Source organism: Scyliorhinus canicula, chromosome 7, assembly GCF_902713615.1.
Source record: "Scyliorhinus canicula chromosome 7, sScyCan1.1, whole genome shotgun sequence".
Taxonomy (NCBI): Eukaryota; Metazoa; Chordata; class Chondrichthyes; order Carcharhiniformes; family Scyliorhinidae; genus Scyliorhinus; species Scyliorhinus canicula.
Window position 1 is genome coordinate 209,419,002 of NC_052152.1, and position 19,487 is coordinate 209,438,488.

The 19,487-nt window shown below is 45.6% G+C and overlaps 1 protein-coding gene across 1 annotated transcript in view; it reads left to right on the forward strand.

Moving 5' to 3' along the window:
- chd6 (chromodomain helicase DNA binding protein 6) overlaps positions 1 to 19,487 on the forward strand; it is a 210,252-nt gene that overhangs the window by 144,152 nt on the left and 46,613 nt on the right. Inside the window, 7 exon segments of the mRNA XM_038803834.1 lie at positions 1,022 to 1,186; positions 2,643 to 2,822; positions 4,336 to 4,446; positions 7,687 to 7,889; positions 14,466 to 14,665; positions 15,251 to 15,410; positions 17,164 to 17,253. Coding sequence (XP_038659762.1) covers positions 1,022 to 1,186; positions 2,643 to 2,822; positions 4,336 to 4,446; positions 7,687 to 7,889; positions 14,466 to 14,665; positions 15,251 to 15,410; positions 17,164 to 17,253 — 1,109 coding nt within the window.

The following is a 19,487-nucleotide window of genomic DNA, read 5'->3' on the forward strand; positions in this document are numbered from 1 at the left end:
CTTTGCCTTGCACCTTCAAACCGTTTGTCATTTAATCCCTCCTTTTGCCCTATTACAGACTTTCCCTTTTTTTCTTCATTCCTTTTGACTAATTGTGTTATTATCTGGAAATTTAATGCTAATTAAAGGGTAGTGGGGCAAGTAAGGAGTGGTGCCTGAACGGTGTGAAGCATAGAGCAGAGGTTATATCAGCGACTAATATAAACTCCCAAGCAAACGGGAAATCGTGGTGGGCTTGTATATGAAAGAGAGAGTCTGGATGGAGGAGTGGAGGCAGGATGGGTAAGATGGCGGAGGGAGGGAGGTGGGATGGAGGGAGTGGAATGTGATTTTTAAAAAGTTGCCGAGCCAGAGTTGCCCATCAGGAAGATTATTGCGAATGGTTGAAGAGAAGAAGTTTGTTTGGTAGTTTGAGAGCTGCGAGTAGGTAGGGAGGTAGGGTGCCTTCAGTTTTTGTGCTAGGTTTGGCTGTGCTGCTATGTGAAAGTGTTCGCTAATTTTCAATCTCGCGATGCAGAGGACCTAGTTACGATTTCTGCAGAGACCAGTAACTTCTTTAAAAAAGATTCAAACTTCCAGTTATTCGATGAAAGAGTGACCGTAACAGATTTCATGTTTTGTGACTTTTACTGTAACACGACTAAAATACACTGTTATTGAACATTACTTTCTTTTTGTAGGGAACTTGTAGTTGAACTACAGAAAATGAGGCACTTTCATTAGTTTTTGGAGAGTTTCTCAAATCCATCATCAGTAGTAAAGCCTGCTCCTGGATTCTTCTGCCTGCCTAGTCTGTCCCAAACTACAATCATCTTATACACCTCCTGATTGAAACAACCATTTTAGAAATGGTGTCCCAGTACAGGCAGCAAATGAAGCTAAGAAAATTCCGATCAGAGGATGGCCCAAGCATTGTGTTGCTTGGTATATTGAATGATTTGTCCCATGGGTATTTGGTGATTTTATGTCTTTAAGAGACTACCTCTACCTGAACAGCTTCACTCCTTTCCTGTGTTTCCAGGCTCAGGCCCGATGCCACCGGATTGGACAGAATAAAGCAGTTCAAGTGTATCGCCTCATAACCCGCAACTCGTATGAGCGAGAGATGTTCGACAAGGCCAGTCTCAAGCTGGGTCTCGACAGAGCTGTACTGCAAGCAATGAATCGCAAAGGAAACACTAATGGGGTAAAGTACCTTGCCACTGAAATCACATCTTCTTTTGGAATGCATGCGCTTGCTAAGGTTGAATCATGATCTTCTGATCATGTTCTTATGTTCTTATGATGCTGAGATTGAAATGGCTTTCTGTTCTGCCCCAGGTGAAATACAGCACAAGGTAAAGCTCCCTCTACACTATCTCCATCAAACACTCCCAGGACAGGTACAGCACGGGGTTAGATACAGAGTAAAGCTCCCTCTACACTGTCCCGATCAAACACTCCCAGGATAGGTACAGCACGGGGTTAGATACAGAGTAAAGCTCCCTCTACACTGTCCCAATTAAACACTCCCAGGACAGATACAGCCCGGGTTTAGATACAGAGTAAAGCTCCCTCTACACTGTCCCCATCAAACACTCCCAGGACAGGTACAGCACGGGGTTAGATTCAAAGTAAAGCTCCCTCTACACTGTCCCCAGCAAACACTCCCAGGACAGGTACAGCACGGGGTTATATACAGAGTAAAGCTCCCTCTACACTGTCCCCAGCAAACACTCCCAGGACAGGTACAGCACGGGGTTATATACAGAGTAAAGCTTCCTCTGTAAAGTTCCATCAAATGCTCCCAGGAGACAGACATAGAATGCGGGTAGATAGAGAGCGTGGGCAGGTGCCCATTACCATTCTGTTTGATGCTTTACACTGAATTGCGTAACCACTGATGCCAGTGCCATTGTGCGGAGTCCATGAGCATCTCATCCAACTACTGGTTCTCTCCGTTACAGAAAGTGAAGCTATATGGATTGGAAAAGTAAACTCAGGGAAGCATTTTCTTGTGACATCCCTCCACACCTGTTACTCTGCTTTTCAGTTCCTAATTATTTCCCAGTTGGCTTCCTTGGTGTTCAGGACTGTTGCTATTTTTATTCAGTCATTTATGAGATGTTTCTGGCAGTGAGCATTTATTTTCCATCCCAAATCGACCTTGAGAAAGTGATGGTTTGCAGCCTTCTTATAATAATATAATCTTTATTGTCGCAAGTAGGCTTACATTAGCCCTGCAATGAAGTTACTGTGAAAATCCCCCAGTTGCCACACTCCGGCACCTGTTCGGGTACACTGTGGGAGAATTCAGTGTTCAATTACCTAACAGCATGTCTTTCGGGACTTGTGGGAGGAAACCGGAGCACCCGGAGGAAACCCACGCAGACACGGGAAGAATATGCAGACTCCGCACAGACAGTGACCCAGCCGGGAATCGAACCTGGGACCCTGGCACTGTGAAGCAACAGTGCTAACCACTGTGCTACCGTGCTAGTGTTAAACTGCCGTAGTCTCATTGGTGCAACCGGGGTGCTATTAGGGGGAGAGTTCCAGGTGAAGGAAAGCAGTTATATGTCCCAAGTCAAGGTGGTGTGAGACTTTGAGTCGTTTGCAACTGTTGACACCTGAAGTCTGGATGTTTTCCTGTGCTTGTGCAGGTGCAGCCATTGTCGAAGATTGAAGTGGAAGATCTCCTTCGTAAAGGAGCATATGGAGCCCTGATGGATGAGGAGGATGAAGGATCAAAGTTTTGTGAAGAGGACATTGATCAGATACTTCTTCGACGAACTCGCACTATTACCATTGAATCGGAAGGGAAGGGCTCCACATTCGCAAAGGTCAGTAGCAATTTTCCATCACAGCTTTACACATCCCACTTAAAATGGCCTTCGCCTGCCCCTACTTCATATGTTGGGAAATCATTGACCTGCTTTTCTCGCGAGGAAGGTGACTAACCCAAGCATGATTTCCAGTATGCCCTGTTCATAGCAGGTTCTGCAGCTAGTGACTGGTAAAACAGGAATGAATAAAATATTATACCTACTCTTATTATTGCAAGAGGAAACATAAACTCAGGAAATCGCAGTCTGTTTACTGTTGCGCTAATTGAGAGAATTGCGCATTGTGCTACCGAACCTTGCAATGCAGAAAACTATTGAAATTGATTTTGGTCTCTTGCTGTGCCGATCCCCGAGGCATCTAAAAGTGATATAACCCTCTAGTTTGTGTCTTAATATGGGACAGTGGAGCCGTCAGTCAGCCAGCATTCCAGCTCTTCTTCACTATCCAGTGACTGAAGCTGAAAAGAATTCTGCTATGGGCATTGGATGGTTGTTTGGTCTCTGGTGCTATGTTCCCCATTTCTCTTCCCTTCCCCACGATTGAATGACCTGCTAACATTCACTGTCGAATTTTCTCACCTCATCCATAGTGATTGTCTACTTGGGTGAAGACTAGAGATGTTTTGGAATCTTACCACAGCAGTGCAGAACTACAGATATTTACAGCACACAAAGAGTTCATTCATCCCATCGTGCCTGTGCCGGCCCTTTGCTAGAATTATGCCAAATAAATGTCATGGCCACTCTCTCCCCATACCCTTGTTATGGTAAACAGTTTCATGCTTCAATAACTCTGTGAACAGACATTTCTCCTAATCTCTCTCCTCACTCTGTGATTATATTAAATTGGCATCTCGCCATTGATTCCCCAACTAGCGGAAGTGTTTTTAAATTATTGCCCTGAGGTGAGCGGGAACAGTAAGAAGAAGAAATTCATTTTGAAAACGTAACTTATTTCCTTTGTTTAATTAACACATTAGAGCCTTAATTAAGTAGTTTGACGGCACTACTCATATGCAGTGATCATTTGTCCCTTGGTAGAAGGGGAGTGTTTCTCAGACAGGACTCATCGAGTTCGCCGACCAGAGTTTACTGTGAGGTTACATGGTGCAAGAGATTCTGCCAATCCAGCATCAGTCCCTATTCCTGCGTACCGTGATATAATCTAGGATAATTTTGAGATCCATTACGTTGAACCGTCAGGATTGGTTCCCTCTGCACCTCAGAATGTTGGGTCAGGAAGTTCTAATTCTACCTCGCCTCGTGCTCAATGTGATCGTTCAGGTCAGCTTTCAACATGCTGTTAAATGCATTTGCCTTCAAGCACCACACCATGACCCAAGCAATTTGTTAATTCAGGCATTCCTTTGTAACGCTAGGATTGTGCCCCGGTGAAGTCATTTTATTATCATTTGCGGACTTTGTTTATATGTGTTCGTCACTAGTAGTCTTTACAAGGACAAAGAACTTGTTTTTTTTAAATCACCTCCGTCATTTTTTTCTGCTCCAGGCCAGTTTCGTGGCTTCAGGGAATAGAACTGATATTTCTTTAGATGATCCCAACTTCTGGCAGAAATGGGCTAAAATTGCAGAGTTGGATATTGAGTCGAAAAATGGAAAAGTAAGTGGTTTTCATTAGTGTTCATCTTGGACAAGGGGTTTGTACATGTCATTATCTCAAAAACATTTATAAATGTAGGGTTAGTCAGAATGCTAAAAATAATGCTGAGGCCAGTCCCCAGCTGACCTCTGTACTGGCCCACCTGGAGAAACACAGTTAACATTTTGAGTCTGTATGGCTCTTCTAAGCTCATATGGACTAATAATGTTAACTCTGTTTCATACAGACTAATAATGTTAACTCTGTTTCATACAGACTAATAATGTTAACTCTGTTTCTCTCCACAAATGCTGCCTAACTTGCTTACTTTTCACAGCATTTTCTGATCTTATTTCAGATTTCCATCATCAGCAGTATTTTGCATTTATTATAGCAGAATAGTGGTTATGATATAACCAGACCCTTGGATTATTGAGTCTGAAACATGGTTTCAAACCCCAGCCTAGAATTTAAATTCGGTTAAAAACTAAACCTGAATTAAAAAGCTAGTATCCATAATGTTGACCATGAAACTACTGGATTGTTATCAAACTTTAGGGAAGGAAATCTGCTGTCCTTACCCGGTCTGGCCTACAGACCACGGCAATGTGGTTGCCTCTTAACTGCCCTCCAAAATGGTCTGGAATGTTACAGTTCGGCCTAATTGCCAATTAGGAGTGGGCAGTAAATGCTGCCCTTTATCAGTGATATCAACATCCACAATTTTTTAAAAAAGTTGTTTATTAAGTGTAATGGTACTGTACACTTGCAGTCCAAGGTATTGAGGCAGGCTATAGCACAGTTTGTTTATATCCTTTATATGAAATGCTAAACGAGTGCTCCATTTGTCTATTCACGTGGACATTGAAAATCTACTTGGAAGAAAAAGGGTTACATTTTTCCCTCAACTACTTTGCCTAAAAAATTGCTCATTCATTTGACTGTATCTGAAGGACATTTTCAGACAGAATTGTTGGCGTGTTATTTTAGTATGAACTAAAGCTGGGGTGGTGGGTGGGGTGGGCTGGAGTGGACTGCCTGAGAATAGCTGCCTGAAAGCTCCTGCTGCAAATGTTGGGGTAGAAAGAAGCTCACAGGACATGAGGTTGTAGAGGGAGAGTAGTGGTGGAGAATTGGGTGGAGCAAGGTTGCGGGGCATCTGAGGACAAGATTGGAAGACAAATGGAATGCTAGCCTGTACTGGAAGAGTAAGGATCCCAGGGATGATGAGAGATTGAAATGGAAAGGGCTGATATTCCCTGGGATTTAGTTGTTAACTGAGTTCCCTGCGATTTGCACAAATTAAACATGCCCTCATTGATACTTATAACATTCTTCGAGAACGAGATCAGGTAGATGGGAACTGGATCAGGTAGATGGGAACTGGATCAGGTAGATGGGAACTGGATCAGGTAGATGGGAACTGGATCAGGTAGATGGGAACTGGATCAGGTAGATGGGAACTGGATCAGGTAGATGGGAACTGGATCAGGTAGATGGGAACTGGATCAGGTAGATGGGAACTGGATCAGGTAGATGGGAACTGGATCAGGTAGATGGGAACTGGATCAGGTAGATGGGAACTGGATCAGGTAGATGGGAACTGGATCGGCTAGATGGGAACTGGATCAGGTAGATGGGAACTGGATCAGGTAGATGGGAACTAGATGGGAACTGGATCAGGTAGATGGGAACTGGATCAGGTAGATGGGAACTAGATGGGAACTGGATCAGGTAGATGGGAACTGGATCAGGTAGATGGGAACTAGATGGGAACTGGATCAGGTAGATGGGAACTGGATCAGGTAGATGGGAACTGGATCAGGTAGATGGGAACTAGATCGGCTAGATGGGAACTGGATCAGGTAGATGGGAACTGGATCAGGTAGATGGGAACTGGATCAGGTAGATGGGAACTGGATCAGGTAGATGGGAACTGGATCAGGTAGATGGGAAGCAGCTATTTCTCTTCACTGCAGGTCTGCAACTTGGGTTCTAATTTCAGAATAAAGGGTTGACCGTTTTGGATTGATGAGAGATCTCTTCACTCCGAAGGTTGTGAATTGTTGGGATTCTCTATCCTACAGGGCTGTTGATGCTAATCATTGAATATACTCAAGATGTGTTGATAGATTTCTGGACACTGGGGTCAGAAATTTCAGGATATGGGCATGGGGCAGGCAAGTAGATTGATGTAGAAGTTCAGCTATGACCTTATTGAGAGGTGGAGTAGGTTCGGTGCACCAAATAGCCGACTCCTATTTCTATTACTTCAGTCATTACTTTCAATTTAATGAGTTAAAAATCAGGAGACCGATATAGCTCAACAAGGACAGGAGTGATCGGTGAGCATGACTGACTTATTGTCGGGCAGGAAACGAGTAGTTATATTTTGGATAAGTTGGAAATTATGGAGTGTAGATTGGGAGGAAGGCCAGTGAGGGGAGCATGGGAATAACTGAATCAAGTGGCACCTGTGGAGATGCTAAGATATGGGAAGTTGATCTTATTGACAGGGTATGAGGTTTAAAGGTTTCGTATCTAGCTTAGTGATTCTCAAACTGACGATGTAAAGAAACCTTCCAGGGATCTGTGACAGAGGGCCAACCCCGGCGATTCTCCAGTCCAGCCGGTGTCATTTGTATGTGGTCCTCTCAGCGGGACCTCGCTGTTCTGGCTGCAGGGACCGTCGTGGTGCGGGGGGAGGGGAGCCGACTCCGGGGGGGGACATTCCGGGCCGGCTCATTCCGGGGAGGGCCTATGTTCCTCCCCGCCGGTCCCCTGTAGGGTTCCGCCATATTGCCCGGGGGCTGGCACGGAGACGGCTCACGTGGCGGGCCGTGAGCGGAGCACAGCACTCTGCCGCTGTTCTAGCCCGAGGAAGAGGTGAATGCCTGGGCCTGGAGGCCCGTTAACGCCGGTGTCGCTCGCGCCAGTTTTGACGCCGGTGTCAACTCTTGGCCGGGATTTCGGAGAATCAAGGCCATCATCTTTAAAGGCATCATCAAAACACACATCACTTTTATGAACATTTTGTAGTATTATAATTTAGTTAGGAGTGGTCTGCGCCCCTGATTAGGAATCCATTTGAAAAGAGTTTCTTCAATGAAAAAAGTTTGAGAATTTCAGGTTGCCCGTGATCTTGTTGAGCCTCGGTGAATAGCTGAAGCAGTGTGTGTGTGTGTGGGGGGGGGGGGGGGGGGGGTGGGAAGAAGGAAACTGTCAAAGGGAATAGTGATGTACATCTGATATCTCTCACAGGACAGCTTGGTAATTGACACACCACGTGTCAGGAAACAGACTAAACACTACAATTCGTTTGAGGACGATGAGTTGATGGAATTCTCCGAGCTTGACAGTGACAGTGAAGATAGACCTTCAAGGTCTCGCCGTCTTCATGACAAAACCCGGCGATACCTCCGGGCAGAGTGCTTTCGGGTGGAAAAGAACCTGCTGATATTTGGGTGAGTGTTTGCACAGGATTCCTCTTGGAGTTAGTTGAATAAAAAGTGAACTGAGTTTGAGCAAGAAAAACTGCCGTGCAATTCCAGCATACCTTTCTCCACTTCAGCACGTCCCAAAGCACTTTGCAGCTAAGTAAGTATTTTGAAGTGTAGTTACTGTGTGACATAGGAACCACAGCACCAATTTGTACACCTGAAAGTCCCACCAGCAGTAATAAGATAATGACTGGATAATCTGAACTGGTTTTATTGCTTGAGAGGATAGTCAGGACAGAGGGGAGAGAGCTTCTAAAATTTGAAATCCTGCTGTGGGATCTTTCAGTGGATCAGCTAAGAGGCCATGGGATCCAGGGCAACTTGACAAATTTGATCCAAAATTGGCTCAGTGATAGGAGGCAGAGGGTGATGGTTGAAAGTTGTTTGTGTGACTAGAAGCCTGTGTCCAGTGGTGTTCCACGGGGATTGGTACTGGGTCCCTTGCTGTTTTAGTGTAAATTAATGATCTAGTCATGAATGTGGGTGGTATGATCAGTAAGTTCGCAGATGACATGAAAATTGGTAGCGTGGGGGCGGCACGTGGCACAGTGGTTAGCACTACGGCGCTGAGGCCCGTGTTTGAATCCCGGCCCTGGGTCACTGTCCGTGTGGAGTTTGCACATTCTCCCTGTGTCTGCGTGGATTTCATCCCTACACCCAGAGATGTGCAGGTTAGGTGGATTGGCCACACTAAATTGACCCTGAATTGGAAAAAAATAATTAGGTACTCTAAATTAAAAGAAAAAAAGAAAATTGTTAACGTGGTAAATAGCGAGGAGGAAAGCCTAAGATTACAGAATGATATAGACGGGATGGTCAGATGGGAAAAACAGTGGCAAATGGAGTTAAACCCTGAAAAGTGTAACGTAACGCATTCTGGGAGGTCTAATAAAGCAATGGAATACACAATGAACGGTAGGATGCCAGGAAGCATAGGATCAGAGGGACCTTGGGGTGGCATGTCCCAAGATGCCTGAAGGAAGCAGGACAGGTGGATAAGGTTCTTAAAAAGGCATATGGATTACTTGTCTTAATTAGCCATGTGTTTTTAGAGCAGGTTATGATGGAGTTCTATAAAATGCCTTTGAGGCCACAGCTGGAGTACTGTGTGCAGTTCTGGTCGCCACATTATAGGAAGGATGTGATTGCACTGGAGGGGGTGCAGAGAAGATTCACCAGGATGTTGCCTGGACTGGAGGGTTTCAGCTATGAGGGGGGGCTGGGGTTGTTCTCCTTGGAGCAGAGAAGATTGAGCAGGGGACCTCATAAAGATGTACAAAATGATGAGGGATATAGATAGGAAAAAAGTTTCCACTTAGTAGAAGGACCGATAACCAGAGGACATAGATATAAGGTGAGGGGATTGGAGGAAAAACCTTTTCAACCAGTGGAAACTTGGAACTCGCTGTCTGAACGTGTGATAGAGGTGGGAATCCTCACAACATTTCAGAAGTATTTAGATGAGTACCTGAAACACCACAGCAGACACGGCTACTGACCAAGTGCTGGAAAATGGGTTTGGAATAGATTGGTGTTTGATGGACATGATGGACTGAAGGGCCTCTTTCTGGGCTGTAAAACTCTATAACTGCGCTAGGAATTGGGTGGAAGAAGGCAAGAGTTTGTTCTGGAAGGGAGAAGGCAATTTATTTTGTGAAGCAGAGCTTAATGCTTGTCCTGCCCCTTTGTGGTCAAACTGGGTGAGGCCACCTATGGTAGCTCAGAGGGCCGAAAGGGAGAGGGGTTTGAGGCATCACTTGCTAACATGTTTGAATTTGACGTCTCCAGGAATCGCAATGCTGACCAGTGTTGTGCCTGTCCAGTTTTGGTCCAGATGGTAAAATGAAGTCTCAAACCTTGCTTTTTAAACCATTTTATAATTCCACTCACCTCTGACTCATAGAACCATAGAATCCCTACAGTGCTGAAGGAGGCAAATCGGCCCATCGAGTCTGCACCGACCCTCTGAAAGAGCACCCTAACCCGGAACCCCACCTAACCTACACAACTTTGGACACAAAGGGCAATTTAGCACTTGGCCGATCCACCTAACCACATCTTTGTACTCTGGTAGGAAACTGGTGCACCTGGAGGAAACCCACGCAGACACGGGGAGAAAGTGCCAATTCCACACAAGACCGGAATTGAACCCGGGTCCCTGGAACTGTGAGGCAGCAGTGCTAACCCAGATTCCTGGTGCTGTGAGGCAGCATTGCTAACCCGGGTCCCCGGCATTGTGAGACAGCAGTGCTAACCCAGATTCCTGGTGCTGTGAGGCAGCATTGCTAACCCGGGTCCCTGGCACTGTGAGGCAGCAGTGCTAATCCGGGCCCTGGCACTGTGAGGCAGCAGTGCTAACCCGGGTCCCTGGTGCTGTGAGACAGCAGTGCTAACCCGGAACCCTGGCACTGTGAGACAGCAGTGCTAATCCGGGCCCTGGCACTGTGAGGCAGCAGTGCTAACCCGGATCCCTGGTGCTGTGAGACAGCAGTGCTAACCCGGGACCCTGGCACTGTGAGGCAGCAGTGCTAATCCGGGTCCCTGGTGCTGTGAGGCAGCAGTGCTAACCCGGGTCCCTGGTGCTGTGAGGCAGCAGTGCTAACCCGGGTCCCTGGTGCTGTGAGGCAGCAGTGCTAACCACAGTGCCACCGTGCCGCTTTGAAGATATTATTTACTGAGACTATTGATGAAACTTGGTGTCGTGGATTCAATGTCAGAGTGCATGTCACGATTACAGTTCCTTTTAGATTGGACTATGTGAAAGGTGTTAACCCTGTTGCTGACACTGGTTCCGGAAAAGGAAACTATTCCACTTTTTGATCCGAATATCACTTTGATCAGTAAAAAAATAAAACTGCCTCTGTACCAACTAATAAAGTTTAAATTAATGTGGCGGGGGGTGGGAACCAATGCAGGAAGTCGGAAGGTAGTAAAACAGGGACAGAAACAAAAGACAGTAAGGGGGAAAGTGTAAGGCAGAGAAGCCATAGTCAAAAATCAAAAAGGTCGACAGTACAAGGTACAGTGACTGAGGGGAGCTCAGTGAATAGGCCCAGTAATACTAAAAGGAATAAAACAGGAAGTAAAAACGTAAATGGAAAGCGACGCGGTAGGTTGTTACATGAAGATATGGGTTCAATGACAAGGAAAATTAGGAGAAAAGTTAAGAGGAAACATAATTTACGAGAGGTTACTGATCGTGGTGTTAAGATTCAAAACAGAGGTATAAAAGCCAACATAAGTGTACTTTACCTGAATGCTCGTAGTATTCGGAATAAGGTAAATGAGTTGATGGCGCAAATCATCGTGAATGACTATAATTTAGTGGCCATAACTGAAGCATGGTTAAAGGATGGTCAAGACTGGGAGTTAAATATCCGAGGGTATCAAACTATTCGGAAGGACAGAGTGGATGGTAAGGGAGGTGGTGTAGCTCTGTTATTTAAGGATGACATCGGTGCTATGAAGGATAAGGTTGAATCCATTTGTGTGGATATCAGGAATAGTAAGGCGAAAAAGTCACTGATAGGAGTAGTCTATATGCCACCAAATAGTAACATTATTGTGGGGCAGGAAATAAACAAAGAAATAACTGATGCATGTAGAAATGGTACAGCAGTTATCATGGGGGATTTTAATCTATATATTTATTGGTTTAACCAGGTCGGTCAAGGCAGCCTTGAGGAGGAGTTTATAGAATGTATCCGCGATAGTTTCCTAGAACAGTATGTAATGGAACCTACGAGGGAACAAGCGGTCCTAGATCTGGTCCTGTGTAATGAGACAGGATTGATTAATGATCTCATAGTTGGGGATCCTCTCGGAAGGAGCAATCACAATATGGTGGAATTTAAAATACAGATGGAGGGTGAGAAGGTAAAATCAAACACTAGTGTTTTGTGCTTAAACAAAGGAGATTACAATGGGATGAGAGAAGAGCTAGCTAAGGTAAACTGGGAGCAAAGACTTCATGGTGAAACAGTTGAGGAACAGTGGAGAACCTTCCAAGCGATTTTTCACAGTGCTCAGCAAAGGTTTATACCAAGAAAAAGGAAGGATAGTAGAAAGAGGGAAAATCGACCGTGGATATCTAAGGAAATAAGGGAGAGGGTGTGAAGCAGCTGAGGCTCCTTCATTAAATGTTTTTAAGGTAAAGATAGATAGTTTTTTGAAGAATAAAGGGATTAAGGGTTATGGTGTTCGGGCCATAAAGTGGAGCTGAGTCCACAAAAGATCAGCCTTGATCTCATTGAATGGCGGAGCAGGCTCGAGGGGCCAGATGGCCTACTCCTGCTCCTAGTTCTTATGTTCTTATGAGAGTATCAAATTGAAGGAAAAAGCATACAAAGTGGCAAAGATTAGTGGGAGACTAGAGGACTGGGAAATCTTTATGGCGCAACAAAAAGCTACTAAAAAAGCTATAAAGAGTAAGATAGATTATGAGAGTAAACTTGCTCAGAATGTAAAAACAGATAATAAAAGTTTCTACAAATATATAAAACAAAAAAGAGTGGCTACGGTAAATATTGGTCCTTTAGAGGATGAGAAGGGAGATTTAATAATGGGAGATGAGGAAATGGCTGAGGAACTGAACAGGTTTTTTGGGTCGGTCTTCACAGTGGAAGGCACAAATAACATGCCAGCGACTGATAGAAATGAGGCTATGGCAGGTGAGGACCTTGAGATGATTGCTATCACTAAGGAGGTAGTGATGGGCAAGCTAATGGGGCTAAAGGTAGACAAGTCTCCTGGCCTTGATGGAATGCATCCCAGAGTGCTAAAAGAGATGGCTAGGGAAATTGCAAATGCACTAGTGATAATTTACCAAAATTCACTACACTCTGGGGTGGTCCCGGTGGATTGGAAATTGGCAAACGTGACACCACTGTTTAAAAAATGAGGTAGGCAGAAAGCGGGTAATTATAGGCCAGTGAGCTTAACTTCGGTAGTAGGGAAGATGCTGGAATCTATCATCAAGGAAGAAATTGCGAGGCATCTGGATAGAAATTGTCCCATTGGGCAGACGCAGCATGGGTTCATAAAGGGTAGGTCATGCCTAACTAATTTAGTGGAATTTTTTGAGGACATTACCAGTGCGGTAGATAACGGGGAGCCAATGGATGTGGTATATCTGGATTTCCAGAAAGCCTTTGACAAGGTGCCACACAAAAGGTTGCTGCATGAGATAAAGATGCATGGCATTAAGGGTAAAATAGTAGCATGGATAGAGAATTGGTTAATTAAAAGAAAGCAAAGAGTGGGGATTAATGGGTGTTTCTCTGGTTGGCAATCAGTAGCTAGTGGTGTCCCTCAGGGATCAGTGTTGGTCCCACAATTGTTCACAATTTACATAGATGATTTGGAGTTGGTGTCAAGTGCAATGTGTCCAAGTTTAAGAATCGGGAGGTTATCCTGCAATTGTATAAGGTGTTAGTGAGGCCACACCTGAAGTATTATGTTCAGTTTTGGTCTCCTTACCTGAGAAAGGACGTACTGGCACTGGAGGGTGTGCAGAGGAGATTCACGAGGTTAATCCCAGAGTTGATGGGGTTGGATTACGAGGAGAGGTTGAGTAGACTGGGACTGTACTCGTTGGAATTTAGAAGGATGAGGGGGGATCTTAAGAAAATTTAAAATTATGAAGGGAATAGATAGGATAGATGCGGGCAGGTTGTTTCCACTGGTGGGTGAAAGCAGAACTAGGGGACATAGCCTCAAAATAAAGGGAAGTAGATTTAGGACTGAGTTTAGGAGGAACTTCTTCACCCAAAGGGTTGTGAATCTATGGAATTCCTTGCCCAGTGAAGCAGTTGAGGCTCCTTCATTACATGTTTTTAAGGTAAAGATAGATAGTTTTTTGAAGAATAAAGGGATTAAGGGTTATGGTGTTCGGGCCGGAAAGTGGAGCTGAGTCCACAAAAGATCAGCCATGATCTCATTGAATGGCGGAGCAGGCTCATGGGGCTCTTAGTTTTTATGTTCTAACTAGTCTGAATTTAATTTAATCATGGTTTGAAAGCTTTGTCCACCGTGGTACTATTAGAACATAGAACATTACAGCGCAGTACGGGCCCTTCGGCCCTCGATGTTGCGCCGACCTGTGAAACCATCTGAAGCCTATCTGACCTACACTATTCCATTTTCATCCATATGTCTATCCAGTGACCACTTAAACGCCCTTTAGCAGCCCCTTTCTGTGAGAACAACAGAAACTGCCACCTGCCTCATTATTGACCAACTGAACTTCCATCTGCAAAATACCCTTGAAGGCACTAACTCATTGAGAAAAAAGCAGAGGGATCTGCAATGGTCGTATTTCCACACCAATGCTTATGTCTGCTTCCCAACCCTTTCCTGAGTAGAGCCTAACTCTAGAGTTCTGCTGTGGCGTGCAAGTGACTTTATAGCCGATTACTGCTCCACCCTGACATTTCCACTTGCCACAATGGTGGTTGGAGTTAACGGTGTGTTGCAGGCTCCTGTTTGATCAAAGTTGTTATCTGACGTGTTGGTGAGACACTCATTAATCCTGTGTTGCAGGTGGGGTCGATGGAAGGACATCCTGTCGCATGGACGTTTTAAATGGCACCTGACAGAGAAGGACATGGAGACCATTTGTCGCACACTCCTCGTTTATTGCCTGAAACACTACAAAGGGGATGAAAAAATTAAAAGCTTCATTTGGGATCTTATTACCCCCACAAAGGACGGACAGAACCAAGCACTGCACAATCACTCAGGTACAAGATTATCCGGCAGATATAGTCCTGAGTTTTTAGTTGAAACCTGAACCCTAATTCTGCTTGCTGTTGAATTTGTCTCAAGCAAATTAAACTGCAACACAGAGGGTACAGAAAGATGACTTGGAGAGTAACAAGGTTATTCAAATGTGGAAAGCTACACCCGATGTGGAAGTTGATTTGATCACACTATTTCAGAGAGGATCTAAACGTCCAAGGGTATGGGGCAGATACTGGAAAATGGGATTTTTTTCCATTAATTTTTACGGATGTGGGCTTCGCTGGCTAGGCCAGCATTTATTGCCCATCCCTAATCGCCTTTGAGACGGTGGTGGTGAGCTGCCGCCTTGAACCGCTGCAGTCCCTGAGAATTAGGTGCGCCCACAGTGCTGTTAGGGAGAGAGTTCCTGGATTTTGACCCAGCTACAGTGAAGGAACGGCGTTATATTCCCAAATCAGAAGGGTCAGCGACTTGGAGGGGAATCTCCGGGTGGTGGGGTTCCCATGAGTCTTCTACCCTTGTCCTTCTAGGTGGTTGTGTGTTTGGAAGGTGCTAATGTAAGGCCTTGTTCCATTTCCTTCCAGGGTTATCAGCGCCTGTGCCGAGGGGAAGGAAAGGCAAAAAGACAAAAACACCACTCTCCCAGCCGGAGCAGAAGAACGCTGATTGGGTGGCCAGCTGTAACCCAGATGTGCTCTTCCATGATGATGGCTACAAGAAACATCTCAAACAGCATTGCAACAAGTGAGTGCACATGTTTGCGAGTTGGGAGGGCAGAGCCCAAGCTAAGAGTTGTGAATGGACGTGGCACTTGACTCTCACAAGTGGTACTTGGCACCGTTGATTTTGCCCAGAGAGAGTGCATTTTGTTTCAAACTACTGTGGTCTGATTTTTCTAGTAGCTTGATACAACTGAGTGCTTTGCTTGGTCGTTCCATTTTGCTGTGTAACTGGATCTCACTTCCGCTGTAGAGTCATGCAGTACAGGAAAGGCCATTCGGCCCATCGTGTCTGTGCCAGTCAAAAACAACCACCTAACCATTCTAATCCCATTTTCCAGCACTTGGCCCATAGCCTTGTTTTCCTTGGGATTGCAAGTGCACATTTAAATGCTTCTTAAGTTTTATGAGGATTCCTGCCTCCACCACACTTTCAGGCGAGTTCCAGACTCCCACCACCCTCTGGGTGAAAAGGCTTTCCTCACATCCCCTCTAAACCTCCCACCCCTCACCTTAAATCTCTGCCCCCTGGTCATTGATCCCTCCACCAAGGGGAAAGGTTTCCTCCTGTCTACTCTATCTGTGCCCCTCATAATTTTATACATCTCAATCTTGTCTCCCTTCAGTCTCCTCTGCTCCAAGGAAAACAATCCCAGTCTATCCAATCTCTCTTCATAACTCAAACTCTCCGGCCCAGGCAACATCCTGGTAAATCTCCTCTGCACCCTTTCCAGTGCTATCACATCCCTCCTATAATGTGGATTCCAGAACTGCGCACAATACTCTAGCTGTGGCCTAACCAGCATTTTATACAGTTCCAGCATAACCTCCCTGCTTTTAAACTCTATTCCTCGGCTAATAAAGGCAAGTATACCATATGCCTTCATAACCGCTGTATCCACCTGCCCTGCTACCTTAAGTGACGGGTATACATGCACACCAAGGTCCTTCTGATCCTCGTTGCTTCCCAGGGTCCTGCCGTTTATCCTGTATTCCCTTGCTTTGTTTGTCCTGTCCAAGTCCATCACCTGACACTTATCTGGATTTAATTCCATTTGCCACTGATCAGCCCATCTGACCAGCCCGTCTATATCCTCCTGTAATCTCAGGCTATCCTCGCTATTTAGCACCCCACCGATTTATCAACCACAAACTTACTGATCAACCCCCCTACATTCATATCGAAATCATTTATATAAACCACAAACAGCAAGGTGCCAACACTCATCTCTGCAGAACCCCACTGGACACAGGCTTCCAGTCAGAAAAACACCCTCCACATCACCCCTCTGCTTCCTGCCGCAGCCAATTCTGGACCCAATTTGCCAAATTTCCTTGGTTCCCATGGCTCTTATCTTCACTATCAGTCTCCCATGTGGGACCTTATCAGAAGCCTTGCTGAAGTCCAAGTAGACTACGTCAAATGCATTTCCCTCAACTATAAACTTGGTCACGTTCGGAAAATTCAATCAAGTTGGTCAGACATGACCTCTCCTTAACAAAACCATGCTGACTGTTCTTGATCAATTCTTGGTTCTCCAAATGCAGATTAATTCTGTCCCTCAGAATTGCTTCCAGTAGTTTCCCCACATCTGAGGTTAGACTGACTGGCCTGTAGTTTCCTGGTTTATCCCTTCCTCCCTTCTTGAATATCTTTGTAAATCCTCTCCCCATTGTGCAGAACTGTGGTGCAAGAGAGGCAGCATTTAAATAAGGAGAAGTTGTTTCTGCTCTTTTCTGTCTTGAGCTTCATTTTGTTTTGCTCTCTGTTACTCCAGGGTCTTGCTGCGAGTCCGGATGCTGTACTACCTTAAACAGGAGGTGTTGGGAGAGGCTGCTGACAAAGCTTTGGATGGTATTGATGCGAGGTATGTCAAATGGCAAACCTGCACCAACATCATGGGCAAATGAACTATAAGGTTTGATGCTGAGCCGTACAGAGCAAGAAAACCTGAGTCTCAGTTCTTCTTTTCAAATGATTATAACTTTGATGAATGTGAAACCGTGGAGAAGGGATTGAAGTTGGCCAGATCACATCCCCCACTGGAGCATGGTATTGGTTAAAAATAGGATTAGGCTTCACCTCCACAAACCCAGAGATGTGCAGGGTAGGTGGATTGGCCACGCTAAATTGCCCCTTAATTGGAAAAATTGGGTACTCTAAATTTTTTTTAAAAATGTGATTATGACATTAAGATAGGTAAGGAAGTAACTTGGTGGGACAGAGGGATCTTGATATCCAGATGCACGAATCAGGAAAGGTTAGTTTGCAGATACAGCTAGTGATTAGGAAGCCAATGGAATGTTGATGTTTATTATAAGGGGAATGGGCTATAAAAGAAGGGAAGTTTCAGGGCAGCTGAACAGGGCCTTGATGAGATCAGAATTCTCCGGCCCTTGGGGTTCTCTGTCCTGGCGGTTTGGGGTGGCTTCGATGGGAAATCCCTTTGACGAGCAGCGGGAGTAGAGAACCCAGCATCGCTGAGAAACATCCGGCTGGAGCACAGAGAATCCTGCCCCACACGTCTGGAATATTGTGTACAGTTTTGGTCTTATTTGAATAAGGATTTAAGTGCGTTTGACACAGTTCAGAGAAGGTTCACTCGACTCATACCAGGGATGAGGGGCTTGCTTACCTTCTGATGAAAGGCTCAACAGGTTGGGCCCAAACCCATCGGAGTTTAGAAGCAGGAAAGGTGATCCTATTTAAATATGTACAATCGTGACGGACTTGATAAGGTGGAGACTGAGAGGGTGTTTCAACTTGTGAGGGAAACTAGAACTAGATGGTGCAGGTGGGGGATCTCCCTTTTCAGACGCTGCTGAGGAATTTATTTCTCTTCGGTGGAATTCTTTTCCTCCGAGAACATTGGAGGCTGGGACATTGGATTTATTGAAGGCTGAGTAGACGGAGTCGGGGGTTGTGGGGAGCAGGAATATTGAGCTGAGACCACAACCAGATCACCATGATCTGATTAAAAGGCAGCAGAGGCTGAAGGGGCCGAATGGCCTATTCCTCCTAACTCCTGATCGAAAGTCACAAAAAGCCCACTGAAGATTGTATTACGAGAACAGTTGCTTCAACTTTGCTCGTATTTCCTTGAGATTAAGAGATTGAGGGGTGTTCGAAATGAAGTGTCTAAAAATGGTGGGAATTTAATTGGGTAAATAGAGAAATCCTTCCTCTGATGGGGAATCCAGAACAAACGGAACTGGGACATTCAGGGGTGATGTCAGGAAGCACATCTTCACACATAGGGTTTTGGAAATCTGAAACTAGCTTCCAAAAGAACCTGAGGCTGTGGGGGTGAAGGAAAGTTTCAAATCTGAAATTGACAGGGTTTTGCTGGATGAGGGTGTAGAGATAAGGCAGGTAAGCGGGGTTGAGGTACATGTCAACTGTGATAATTGAACAAGTTTGAGGGACTCCTGTTTCTGTACTCTTTGAGGTGGTCAGTCCAAGCAAATGTAAATATGCAATTTAGCTGTTCTTTTTGGAGGTTGAGGACTGGTATACAAAATTCTCCATACTGGTTACAGATTTTAATTAGTGAATGATTTTTAATAGAATTTTTTTTTTTCTTTGTGTCGCTCTCTCCCACTCTCCTCCTCTCTCTACCCCTCCCTCCTTTGTCTCTTCCCCTCCTTCCTTCCCCCTCCCTCCTTCTCTGCCTCTCTCCTCCCTCCTTTACTGCCTCTCCCCCTCCCTCCTTCTCCGTCTGTTCCCCCTCTCCTTCTCCGCCTCTCCCCCTCCCTCCTTCACTGCCTCTCCCCCTCCCTCCTTCACTGCCTCTCCCCCTCCCTCCTTCACTGCCTCTCTCCTCCCTCCTTCACTGCCTCTTTCCTCCCTCCTTCACTGCCTCTCTCCTTCTCCGTCTGTCCCCCCTCTCCTTCTCCGCCTCTCCCCCTCCCTCCTTCACTGCCTCTCCCCTCCCTCCTTCACTGCCTCTCTCCTCCCTCCTTCACTGCCTCTTTCCTCCCTCCTTCACTGCCTCTCTCCTTCTCCGTCTGTCCCCCCTCTCCTTCTCCGCCTCTCCCCTCCCTCCTTCACTGTCTCTCCCCTCCCTCCTTCACTGCCTCTCCCCCTCCCTCCTTCACTGCC